The sequence below is a fragment of the Grammomys surdaster genome, unplaced genomic scaffold (assembly GCF_004785775.1).
Source record: "Grammomys surdaster isolate TR1022 unplaced genomic scaffold, NIH_TR_1.0 166, whole genome shotgun sequence".
Lineage (NCBI taxonomy): Eukaryota > Metazoa > Chordata > Mammalia > Rodentia > Muridae > Grammomys > Grammomys surdaster.
The window spans coordinates 13,422,467-13,435,335 of record NW_021604614.1 but is presented as its reverse complement, the minus strand read 5'-3'; the positions used below and the strand labels follow the sequence as shown (position 1 = coordinate 13,435,335).

General features: G+C 47.6%; 1 protein-coding gene across 1 annotated transcript in view; it reads right to left on the bottom strand.

Moving 5' to 3' along the window:
* The window catches only part of Kdm2b (lysine demethylase 2B), a 125,495-nt gene that overhangs the window by 94,057 nt on the left and 18,569 nt on the right, over positions 1-12,869 (bottom strand). Inside the window, exons 5-6 of the mRNA XM_028765954.1 lie at positions 2,072-2,250; positions 1,664-1,770 (exon numbers count right to left, since the gene is read on the bottom strand). Coding sequence (XP_028621787.1) covers positions 1,664-1,770; positions 2,072-2,250 — 286 coding nt within the window. The remainder of the gene's footprint in view (positions 1-1,663; positions 1,771-2,071; positions 2,251-12,869) is intronic.

Here is a 12,869-nt window from a genome sequence, read left to right as displayed (position 1 = left end):
TGCTGGCAGCAGGGACTAAACAGAGATGCTAATAGGGCCATGCAGCCAGCACCAGTCTTCCTGGGAAGCTCACACCTCCTTCCTATTTCAGGGAGAGAAGCAGAGGGTCTATTACGGCAGAAGTATCCAAGGTGACCTCCTCCTCCTCCAGATGCTCCATTATTCAGATCCCTTAATATGAGAGTCCCACAGGCTCACAACATGCTGGTCATGTGACCTGTAGTGAGGGCTCTGCTCTCAACTACCTTCCCCGCCTTGGCCACCCTCCAATCCACCGGGAGCCACTGAATGTCAGATAACTAAGGTGACAATGAGCATGGCTTGAGAAAGGTGCTTCTGGATCGGAGGTTCTAGATCACAACACCAACAGATGGCTCTGTGGTTAAAAGCACTTGCTACTTTGCAGGGAGGGCTCAGGCTTGGTTCTCAGCACCCACATCAGATGGGCATAACTCCTTGTCCCTCCAGGGGATCTGAAGTGCACATACATGGTGCTCATATGTACATGCAGGCATATACACACACACACACACACACACACAAAATAAAGAAATCTTTAAAGAGAGAGAGAAAGAGAGAGAGGAAGAGAGAAAGTGGGGAGAGAGAGAGAGAGAGAGAGAGAGAGAGAGATTGAGATTAGACTAGCCACAGCCCCATGATACTCCAAAAACTGTGTCCAATGTAGACAATTCCCTCTGAAAATGCTCCTCCAGGGACACTGTCACACCGAGGTTTCAAGAACAGATAAATGTTTACCCATGCACAAACACGGATGTCACTGAGACAGTTCCCACCACTCCGCTCAGATCACCACCTCCAAAGAAGCTGTGTGCAGGCTCCAGGGCTAACAGGAAGAAAGGCCTGACCCCATCACAGGACCCAGAGGCCTAGATTCCAGGGAGATGACATGGCAGCTTGTTTACTACTCCTAGAGACTCATTGCTCATGTCACTACTGTGGTCCAGCCAGGTGTCAATCCTTCCTCTCTGAAGCAACCCTGAGACCCTCATCAAGGACCACCCCGTAGTGGGATATCTTCCCACTACATTTGTATAAACCTCTGCGACTAGGCTGTATGAGAGGTAGGCGGAGTGAGGAGTCTGAAGGAGGGAAGAAAAAGGGAAGAAGAGGAGGAGCCAGGAGGAGGGAGGAGAGATAATATCAGCCATGGAGAACTACGGAAGCATCAAGAACAGTCCTAGCTAACAATTTATATCCAGGTTAGTTAATTGGGTTAGCGATTCTAATTGTGTGGGCATCGCGTTAATTGAGCATTTCCAAATATATAAATATTGAATAATCTTTAAGCATAAGAGTCTTCGTTCTACCGGGTACCGCGGGCATGGCGGGTATTCTGGGGTTCTGCCAAGCTTTGTGGAGACAGCGTGGGAGATTGGCAGAGCCATCTCCCATGCTAGCGTCGCATGGGTGCCAGGGCCGGTGTTTCTGGCTGGCTGGAGGCGCGGTCTCGCGGATCTAGCTGTGGCGCATGTGGCCTAAGGCCGCTTCCAGCTGCGGGGTGCTTGACTCGGGCCGCGAACATGGCGTTCTGAGCTAAGCAGAGCCGCCGACGCTTAGATAGTCAGCCCGCACAGCGTCGTTTATTAAATGTTACCCGCAACACCACTCCTCCCCAGTCCCACCACCAGCCAAGCCATCTTACTTCTTCACTTTGGGGTACTTCATCTCTGCAAGGGCGTTTGTGGCTTCCGTCTGCTTCTCCTTCAGGTGCTGGGGCCACATGTTGTCCACCCAGTCCACCAGGTCCACCTGAAACCAGTCCATTGTAAGCACTCCCGGCATCTCCAGCCGACAGTCCAGAAAGAACCACTCCTCTGCCTGAGGAGTCCCTGGGTGCCTTCAGCTAGACTGCCTCTCCCCCGCCACGCCACCCTTCCAGGCATGGGATCCAACTCTGCCCTACATTTCCCAACCATACCCTAAGGGACCGGCCTCAGCCACACCCACCCAGCCGCTCTATCTCAAGAAGCAAGCGGCTTAGAGGCAGGCCTCATGGAGAGCAAGTTGTTGGCAGGCAAGGACGGAAGGCACCATAAAGGCATTGACATACCACAGTGGGACGCTTGACCAGATGTTCCAGCTTCGTATGGCTAAACTCGAGGCTGATGACATTGTACAGTTTGTCCCGCTGTGCCTCTGGCGTCTCGTAGTAACGCACAAACTGGGACATGCTCATCTCGGTCCCCTTCTGGGTGTTCACGTCCATCACATCCACCAAACGGCGACTCCCTGGGGAGAGAATGCACACACTGTTTACTATGACCAGCATAGGGCTCCAGATCCCGTGAGGGAGCACCCCGCAACCAACAGCGGCTTCTCCTACAGAGCTCCCAACCCTCCTCTATTCCAAGTCTGCCGATGACTGTGTGACACAGGCTACAGTCATCAGAGGAGGGACCCCCAACTTAGAAACTGCCTTCACAAGATGAGGCTACAGGCGAGCCTATAGAGAGGGCGGTGGTCCTCACTCTTCCTAATGTTACGACCTTTTGATATAGTTCCTCCTGTTATGGTGACTCCCAACTATAAAATTATTTTCATTGCTACTTCCTAACTGTTATGAATCATAATGTAAGTATCTGTATTTCTGACAGTCGTAGGGAAACCCCTGAGACACCTAGCCTACACTCAAGTAGCCCATCAGTGAGGAATTCATCTTAAAAAAATGGGCTAGATGGTTCTTTGTTTTGGTTTTTTTTGTTTGTTTGTTTTTGTTTTTCGAGACAGGGTTTCTCTGTGTAGCCCTGGCTGTCCTGGAACTCACTCTGTAGACCAGGCTGACCTCAAATTGAGAAATCTGCCTGCCTCTGCCTCCCAAGTGCTGGGATTAAAGGCTTAAAGGCTTAAAAGCAGCCCAGCTCGATAGATGGAAAGACATCCAAAGACAGGCAGACAAGCAGGCATCATGCACACACCCATGGATGCACATGCACACACCCATGGATGCACATGCACACACCCATGGATGCACATGCACACACCCATGGATGCACATGCACACACCCATGGATGCACATGCACACAAAGGCTCAATTCTGGGGATCCTTTGGATCGGTTGGCAGAGTGCTTGCCTAATACCTACAACGTGCCGGTTTTCATCCCAAGCGTTGCATATACCACGAAGGTGATGTACACCTATAACTCCAACCCAGAAGGCTGAGTGAGGCAGGAAGATCACCATGAGTTCAAGGCCAGCATGGGTTACACAGTGAGCTCCAGCCAAGTCTAGACCACAGTGTGGGACCCTCTCTCAAAATAAAGCTAAGGTGAAAAACAAAACAAAACAAACAAACTTCACTCCCTAGCCCAGGAAGGCAGCATTAGGTTGGTTTCTTTAAACTTCAGTCTTTATCTTGCCAAGCCTTCTGTTAGAGTGAGTATGAAGAAAAAAATCACATGACCCAGGGTCACCTGTCCAGAATGTAATGATGCTTCATTACCACCTAGCACTGGTCATGACTGCTGAAGTCTGTGCTGCTTTCTTGACCTTCTTCCCTGCCCCTAGGGCTGTTAAGCACCAGGGAACAGCTACTGCCGTAAGGGGAGGGTCTATCGCTAAGGTCTTGCTCCCTAAATGGTTCTTGACTTGTCAATAAAGAAGGCTGGGGGCCAATTGTTAGAAGGAAGATACAGGTGGGACTTCCGGTCCCAAGAGGAAAAGGAGACACGGAGAGAGGGTTTTTTCTGTCATACCTTGGAACTAGAAGAAAGCAACAGTTATGTAAGGTCTCGGGCGGGAGCTAGGGGCCTGCAGCCTCTGCTATGGGCGGGGCCAAGGATGTTGTGGGAGGGAGGCCCAGCTGATGCAAGCCACTAAGTTTAGGGCAGAGGGAGAGACAGAGATAATATATTGATAAGGGCACACATTTCCAAGTAGTGTGTTTTTTATCTGCAGATTCAAAAGGAAGCCCGGTTAGGGTTGGTTGTGATCAATCCCAGAGCTAAGCAAGGTGGGTCAAAAGGGACCTGGGAGGGGCTGGTAGCATGGTCACAGCTCCCAGGCCAAGGTGGTAGCATACATCTACAACTATACTCAACACCCTGTTGTCTTTCTCTCACTATTCTGTAACAAGATTCTGGACATAGAGGCCTGGTACACACGCACATGTGCATGCGCGCGCACACACACACTCACACACGGCAGCTACAGAATAAACAAGTATCAAATATGAGGTGGAACGCCACATCACTTATGAATGACAGCCCAGTGGAAAAGAGCAAGTGCCTCCTGCTCAACCAAGTCCTCCAGCCTTCCACCTCAGCAATGGACTCCATGCCTCTCACAACACCCCAGAGAAAAATGGAGGCAGCTCTGGACTGGGACAGAAGGCCTCCAGGTTTGGCTTGGATTCCCCTGCAAACCTTTGGCCTTTCTTTACTCCTCTCTGAAATGGGAAAAATGTATGTCTCTAGAACGTCTGCCAGGGAGGAGGAAATGACTGAGCCTTGAAGGGGGAGAAAACAGACACAATGGAGCCTGCCAAGTTCTTGGTGACTTATTAAGGAAGCTGGCACCTCCTGCGTGTTACACTCTAGACGAACATGAACCTGCCATCTGGTCTGAAAGGACCCGAATTCCTCATTATCTCCGTGGAAAATACATGGTGGATGGAGACTTTGTTTTTTGTTTTTGTTTTTGTTTTGTCTTGTTTTTTGTTTTTCGAGACAGGGTTTCTCTGTGTAACCTTGGCTGTCCTGGAACTCACTCTGTAGACCAGGCTGGCCTCGAACTCAGAAATCCGCCTGCCTCTACCTCCCAAGTACTGGGATTAGAGGCGTGCACCACCAGCGCCCCAATGGATGGAGACTTTGACATACTCAACAATAACCAGAGTAAAACCAATGTATTCACCATAACCCTCAAGGTTACAGGTACACTCACCTAGGGTTAGCACCGAAGACCCTCAGAGCCAGCGGCTGATCCAGCCCACTGCCTGCTTTTGTTTCTTTTGTTTTTGTTTTTGTTTTTGTTTTTTTGAGACAGTGTCTCCTGTAGTTCAGTGTAACCTCAACAATGTAGGTCAGGAGAATCCCATTTTCAAGTTTCCATCTCCCAAATACTCAGATCACAGTCATAGACCTTTCTTTTTTTCTTTTCTTTTTAAAAAGAAAGGTCTCGCTATATATCCCAGAATGATCTTGAACTCAAGACTCCTGGGTTACTTTCCCTGGGGTGACACAGGCATGCCACCATGCTTGGTTCTACAGCTTTCTGGACTTTGTTTATTCCTTTTTAAAAACAGGATCTTGCTATATATAGCCCTGTTTGGCCCCAGAACTTGCTAAGTAGACCAGGCTGGCCTCAAAATGATGAGGCCAGGCGAGGCTGTGCACATCTTTAATCCCAGCAATCAGGAGGCGAAGGCAGGTAAATCTCAGTGAGTTCGAGGCCTGCCAGGGCTACATAGTGAGAGCCTGTCTTGACAACAAAACAACAAAATCAAATGCTGGAGTGCATAACCATACCCAACTCCATTGTTGTTGTTGTTGTTTTGGTTTTTCAAGACAGGGTTTCTCTGTGTAGCCCTGGCTGTCCTGGAACTCACTCTGTAGACCAGGATGGCCTTGAACTCAGAAATCTGTCTCTGCCTCCCAAGTGCTGGGATTAAAGGCTTGCACCACCACTGCCCAGCCCGTTGTTGTTATTTTAATCTTTGATTTATTTTCTTTCTTTTTTTTTTTTTTTTTTTTTTTGGTTTTTCGAGACAGGGTTTCTCTGTGTAGCCCTGGCTGTCTTGGAACTCACTCTGTAGACCAGGCTGGCCTTGAACTCAGAAATCCGCCTGTCTCTGCCTCCCAAGTGCTGGGATTAAAGGCGTGCGCCACCACTGCCCGGCTTCTTTCATTTTTTGAGATAGGGTCTCATCATGTGGCTCCGACTACCTTTGAAGTCACAGAGATCCACCTCTTAGCTAAGACTTGATTTTTATAATTTTAACTAAGCTTCATATTGCCAGACACTCCCACAGGTGGGAGGCAGAGGCAGACAGATCTGAGTTCGAGGCCAGCCTGGTCTACAGAGAGAGTTCCAGGATAGCCAGGGCAACACAAAAAAACTCTGTCTTGGGAGGTGAAAAAAAAGCTTCTTATTTATCTTGCTTTCTGACTCTGTATGTGCCTTCAACACTTTCAAACGGATTTTCTGTTCCTTAATAATGAAAGCACACTTGATCCTGTCACAGACACATGTATTCTGGCTTGGACAACTTCATAAGGACTTCAGGTCTCACAGCACAAACTACTCAAAGTCTGCCTTCACACATACCACCTGCAGACTTCAGCGTTTTCCTGACATTCTGGATTTAAAAGTAAACAATCCTATTACGGGGCTTTGGGACACTCTCGTTTTGTTTGACACTCGTGTTGCAGGAAACCATGCAATGATTGAACGTCGAATGTCAGAGCACTCTCAATGCCCATAAGCGCCACCCCCAGAGGAGCGCTGTTTACATTCCCAAATGCAGAGGTAGACATGAAAGAGCATTTCACAACTGGGAACGTGACTGAACCTTGAGTTACCACATCCACACAGAAGTGTGTACTCAGCCCCGACCAGCAGGCAGCGGATCTGTATGGTACACGGGGTGTGGTGGCAGAGCTGGGCGTCTGCGACCAAGAGCAGAACGCTCTGAAAGCCTCAAATGTTTGCTCTTCAGTTCTTTCCAAGAAGTCTGCTGACCCTTGCACCAAACAGAGCTCTGGGTAAACCCGAGTCCTGATCCAAGTTAACAGCTGATCACTCTCAACGCTCCGTGCCCAGCTGGGCGCAGAACTGCCCTGTAACAGGTCAATGGGCAACAGTGGTGAGAGGGACGGTCTCTCGCATAGTAGAAACTGAGTTATAAAAATTAACTCCACAAACACAGAAGAACTCAAGGGTTCTCATATCTCTCGGATTCGAGGTCTGGTTCTCACAGCAATGAAAAGAAAGACTGACTGCTTTACAAACAAGCAAAGTATGGCCACAAGCAGAGTGATGACCCCCATTCCCGGGAGCGTGCTCTTTCGCCCAATTACAGCCATTGCCGAGCGCGTCAGCAGAGACACGCCCTCTCCACAGGCAGCTCACCATCACTGCTCTATGAGGCAGAACTCCCAACTATTGCCTGACCCACGAGAGACTGGACACTTGGACAACTAACTTGCCCAAGCATACCCAGTCGGTACACAGAGCTGGGATTTGAAGCTAATTCAAGGCTACACCAGGGCTCGGGCTCTAAATGCCACCTCTGCCACTGCCTATTTTTATCACATGCTAAGGTTGAAAAGATTACTCTTGCCAGCAGTGATTCCAGTTTCCTATGGCTAGGTGCCTCCCTCAAGATGCCAGAAAGTGGACCCAAGAGAAAGCTGCACTGGGAAGGTGTATATCCACCAGGGGGCATCCCTGGTCTTTGCTGAAGACTCAGGCCACATCTGACACAATGCTAGTTCTTCCTTAACAGTCAAAGGGGCTGGAACAGCTCAGCCTCCCTCAGGAGGCAGAAAACCCGACATTAGCATCCACAAATCCTCTTCTGCCTCAGACAGCTTCCCATTCTGTCCACCTCTCTACCTTAGCTTTGCTCAGGATCCAAACTGATGGGGTCTCCCTAAGAGGATGGGCACACAGTGTCAGCATCAGAGCCCCAGCGTCTGCTGCACATCAGCTGCCCAGGCCAAGTTCAGGCACTTCATGTGTAAGGGGCTCAGACATCCATGTAAGCAAGACAGTCGCACACATTAAATAAATAAATATGCCGGGCGGTGGTGGCCCATGCCTTTAATCCCAGCACTTGGGAGGCAGAGGCAGGTGGATCTCTGAGTTCGAGGCCAGCCTGGTCTACAGAGTGAGTTCCAGGACAGACAGGACTACACAGAGAAACCCTGTCTCAAAAAAACCAAAATAAATAAATAAATAAATAAATAAATATAAAATACAGGGGTACAAAGAGAGACCCAGCCTCGAAAGCAATCAAAGCTGGGTGTGGTGGGGTATGCCACTTCCAAGGGGTTGGAAGGAAGAGGCAGCCAGGGCTACATATAGATACCCTATGTCAAACAAAAAAACAATTGCATGTTATATGCAATACTCCAAAAATTAATAAAATCTTTCTTACTCTAAACTACACAGAGGATGAGGCAATATTAATCCCAATGTTTGGGACACAGAGGCAGATAGATCTCTGCGTTCGAGGCCAGCCTGGTCTACATAGGGAGTTCCAGGCCAGCTACAGCTATGTAAGACACACCCCAGATTGCACCCAGGATGCCTCTGGGCACCAGGGACAATGCCAAGAGCCCTAGTTAAGGGTATGGTCCCATAGGCACCACAAGCCCTATGCCAGGGCTCAGCTTTTGCCAGGTAAAGACAACAGACTTAACTCTTCTTCTTCAGAGATGACATGAGTCAGATCCATAGTAAAAAGCAAGCAGTCTGGGTTTGAGTGGGACAAGGAACAAAAACTCAGAATTAGGACCAAAAAAAGAAAAAGAAGAAAAAAAAGAATCAGGACCAAATTCCCAGGATTTCCCTTGGAAAACCACTGTGTGGGGTCATCGTGCAGGACTTCTCTTAAGGGTGACATACTGCACCACTACATGCTACATGCTACATACTACATGCTACATACTACATACTTCATTACTCAGCTCATTTCTAGTCAGTGTGACTGGGGTAAGTTGGAGTAGAGGGGTAGAGAGAGGCTTGAGGGGTGACTGGGAAAAAGGCAGTCTGCCAGTCAGTCTGAGCTGGCTGGCTGTAGACCTGTAACCACAGCAATTAAGAGGACGAAGAGTTTGAGGCCAACAGATGCTACACAGTGAGATCCTATCTCAACAACAACAAAAAAAAAAGAAAAGGAAAGGAAAGGAAAGGAAAGGAAAGGAAAGGAAAGGAAAGGAAAGGAAAGAAAGGAAAAGAAAAAGAAAGGGGAGGGGAGGGGAGGGGAGGGGAGGGGAGGGAAGGGAAGGAAAGGGAATTATTTTTATTTTCCCAGGTTCATACTCAGATCTGACACAAGAGCAAAAGAGCTGGTTTTTTGAAGAAGAGTCTCAGCACAGAAAGGGCAGTGCCCAAAGAGACAGAGAAAGCAACTCAGTCACAGTTAGGACCAGGTGACAAGGACAGGCTGCCCCTGGAACTCAAGCAAGTTACGTCTGCGTTATGGACCTGGCAAAGGGTTACAGGGGAATTTTTCCACCTCAGGGCAAAGCCTGGAGTTTCTAAGTGGCCTGGTTCCTCTGCTCTCTTCCCTCCCCCTGGGTCTCAGGGCTATCTGGGCTCACAGACTGCACACGAATTCAACCTACTGCAGCTGCATAAACCAATCCGTAGCCCTGTGGCCCCTGGTTTGAATGAAGGCTCCTTCAGTCAGTCAGCTCCAAGAGTCGTGGGCTCACAGCCAGGAAGGAGGAGGCTGCTCAAAGTCACCTTGAAGCTAACAGGAAGCACATACAGGAACTGACCCCACGACTCTTTAGAAGCAACGAAGACAAGTTCCACATCACAACTCTCTCTAAAACACCATTTAATCTCCAGGAGGCTTCACAGCTGATTTTTATGCTGCTTCCAAAGTATCCACTCATCCATCTCACGTGGGTAATTTATTACATGGGACATTAAGTAGGGGTTCATATCCTACTCTGCTCCACGGTTTCCGCCAGGTGAGGCCTCAGGTATATTCCTTTTTTTTTTTTAAAGATTTATTTATTTATTATATATGAATACACTGTAGCTGTCTTCAGACACACCAGAAGAGGGCATCAGATCTCATTACAGATGGTTGTGAGCCACCATGTGGTTGCTGGGATCTGAACTCAGGACCTCTGGAAGTGCAGTCAGTGCTCTTAACCATTGAGCCATCTCTCCAGCCCCCTCAGGTATATTCCTAAACCTCTTTGAGCCTTAGGCTTCTCATCTGTAAAATGGGAATGCTTGCCCTGACAGAATTATCAAAAGGACTTGGTAAGACTGATAGTGGGGGCTCACACAAAGACTCTGCTCCAAATGGAAGAGTGTAGGAAATGAGGCCAGGGTGATACTGTGTGACTTGGGACAGGTCTCCATAGATCTAGTCATCTGTGAAGTAAGATGGGTCCCAAATCTTCTGCATACTCATCTTGAAATCTCTGCAAGTATTCTCTAGGATTGTTCCCCTGCCTCAAGATCTTACCTTCATGGACAACATCCTAAGACAAATCCAAAGCAGGCCAGACAGCATGATAGGTAAAGGCATTTTGCACCAAACCATACAATTCAAGTTTGATCCTTGGAATTAATCCACCACATGAGACAGACAGACAGGCAGGCAGGCAGACAGACAGACAGACAGACAGAGAGTTGTCCTCTGACTTCTATACATCCAAAGGCATACACACACAAAAAAATAAAATAAAATAAAATTTAAAATGGTTTTAAAAAAAAAAAAAGACACAAACCCAGGCAGACAAACAAACCTGGTCTAAATGCAACCAGTCAAGGAAATCAGAGAAGTTACCCAAGCCAGCAACAAGGAAGCCTTCTGGATGACGGAGGCTGAGAGCCAGCCACAACACTTGTGCAGAGGTTATGAAAACAGACCATAGGAGAGCAATCTCTGCACTTCAGAATCTGGGGCAAGAGGACCACCACAAACTCAAGACTATCCTGAGCTTAAAAGGAAAAAAAAAAAATGAAAAATGAAAACCCTCCGTGTTCATGCAGGTATGAGCACAGTCTTGGGCCTTGCACTTGGTTGTTTGATCGGGAACAAATTACTCCGAAGCCTCAGGTGTCCTCTCTCGCTTGGTTATGCCTCGGTTTACACGCACTAGCTAAGCATACAGCCAGCCCTGAGTCTGGGTTTTGACATCTATAAAATAGACATGAGGAGAAGTATATAGCTCAGTGGTAGAGTCCAGCAAGTTTGAGCGACTAGGTCAGTTCCCAAAACCAGGAAAAAGAAAAGATAGGAGAGGCCCTTCTGTCACGGTAGATAAGGCTTTTAAAGACAGTCCGAGACTTCACGGTGACTAGACTTAGGACTTTTTCACTTGATGGCAGTGCAAAAGAAAAACACATTGAGAGGAGGAAAAAAAAAAAAAAAACAACCATACTTTGAATTCTAAGTTTTGATCTGTTCCCAGGCAATCCGATACTTTTGGAAGGCAGCAACAGCCAGCCAAGGCTCCCACTCAGCCCTGTGATCACGAAGCTGAGGGGATGGTACCCTACAGCGTGCTGTTGCTAGGCAGTGATGTTCAGGAGCACTGATACAGTAAATGCATTGTAGACGCTTACATTCCGTTTACAATTCTTTTATCACTACGTACATACTTGTGTTTATTATTGAAGGAGCTACCCTTACAGGACAGTGAGTCGCAGTGGGAAGAAACATTAGGAGGGTATGGGTAGTTTCCCTTGAATTTGACTACAACTAGGCATTTAACTTCATAGCAAATCTGTGAGGTGGGTGAAGAAATGATACTGGGGAAAGAATCTGAAGTCCTAATTTTTCTTGGGGTTATGATTCTTAATGCTCCTGCCTCATTGCCCTCCCTGGCCTGCATTTCTGCCCTTGACAGCTGGTGACTGTCCACAACTGCTTGTCCTATCTTGACTTCTGTCCTGAGCTCAAATTTAATGGCGTTAGAACCAAACAATGTCTACGCCCACACCCGAGTCACTTTTCCTCTGGGATGGAACAAAAGCCTTGTCTTCCAAGCGCTGAAATCAAAGCCCGCATCTGAAGCAGATGGCCACAGACCATCTGAGCAACTCGATGGGCAGAGAGCCAGTCCTCCGTGCTCATTTGTGAACCGTGGAAGCAGGACCAGGGGAAGGCTAAGAACCTTTTCCCGGATTAAAACTGAAAAAGATGCTGCTGGCAGTTGTGAAGCATTTGCCTGGTACTCAGATGACCTCGGGTTCCATCTCCATCATGCCAGATAGTAAAATAATTAACAAATAAAAAAGTCTGTATCAAAAAATTCCTTTTTTTTTTTTTTTTGCTTTGTTTTGTTTTTCAAGACAAGCTTTCTCTGTGTAGCCCTTAGTCCTGGCTGTCCTGGAACTCACTCTGTAGACCAGGCTAGCCTCAAACTCTTGAACTCAGAAATCTGCCTGCCTCTGCCTCCCAAGTGCTGGGATTAGAGGTGTGTGCCACCACCACCTGGCCAAAAAAATTCTTATCATGTTATTGTGTGTGTGTGTGTGTGTGTGTGTATGCACACTCGTACATGTGTTTGTGCCTGCCTCTGTGTATGTGTGTGTGTATACCAAGTGGGTCCTGGGGATTGGACTCACGTCATTAGGCTAGGCAATAAGTCCCTTTACTCATTAAACCAAAGTCTACAATTTTAAACAAAGCTTCGGAAAGTCTGAACCAAGCATGATGTACAAGTTGATTCCAGCAATCAAGAAACTAAAGGCAGCTGGGCAGTGATGGCGCACACATTGAATCCCAGCACTCACTTGGGAGGCAGAGGCAGGTGGATTTCTGAGTTTGAGGCCAGCCTGGTCTACAGAGTGAGTTCCAGGACAGCCAAGGCTACACAGAGAAACCCTGTCTTGAAAAACCAAAAAAAAAAAAAAAAAAAAGAAAGAAAGAAAGAAAGAAACTAAAGGCAAAAGGATTCATTGTTTGTTTGAGGCCAGCCTGAAATGTACAGTAAGATTTGTATCAGAAAAGAATGGAAGATGGTGGTTGTGGCGCACACCTTTAATCCCAGCACTCAGGAAGTAGAGGCAGGTAGATCTCTGAGTTTGAGACCAGCCTGGTCTATAGAATGAGTTCAAGGACAGCCAGGGCTACATAAAGAAGCCCTGCTTCAAAAAAAACAATAGATAGATAGATAGATAGATAGATAGATAGATAGATAGATAGATA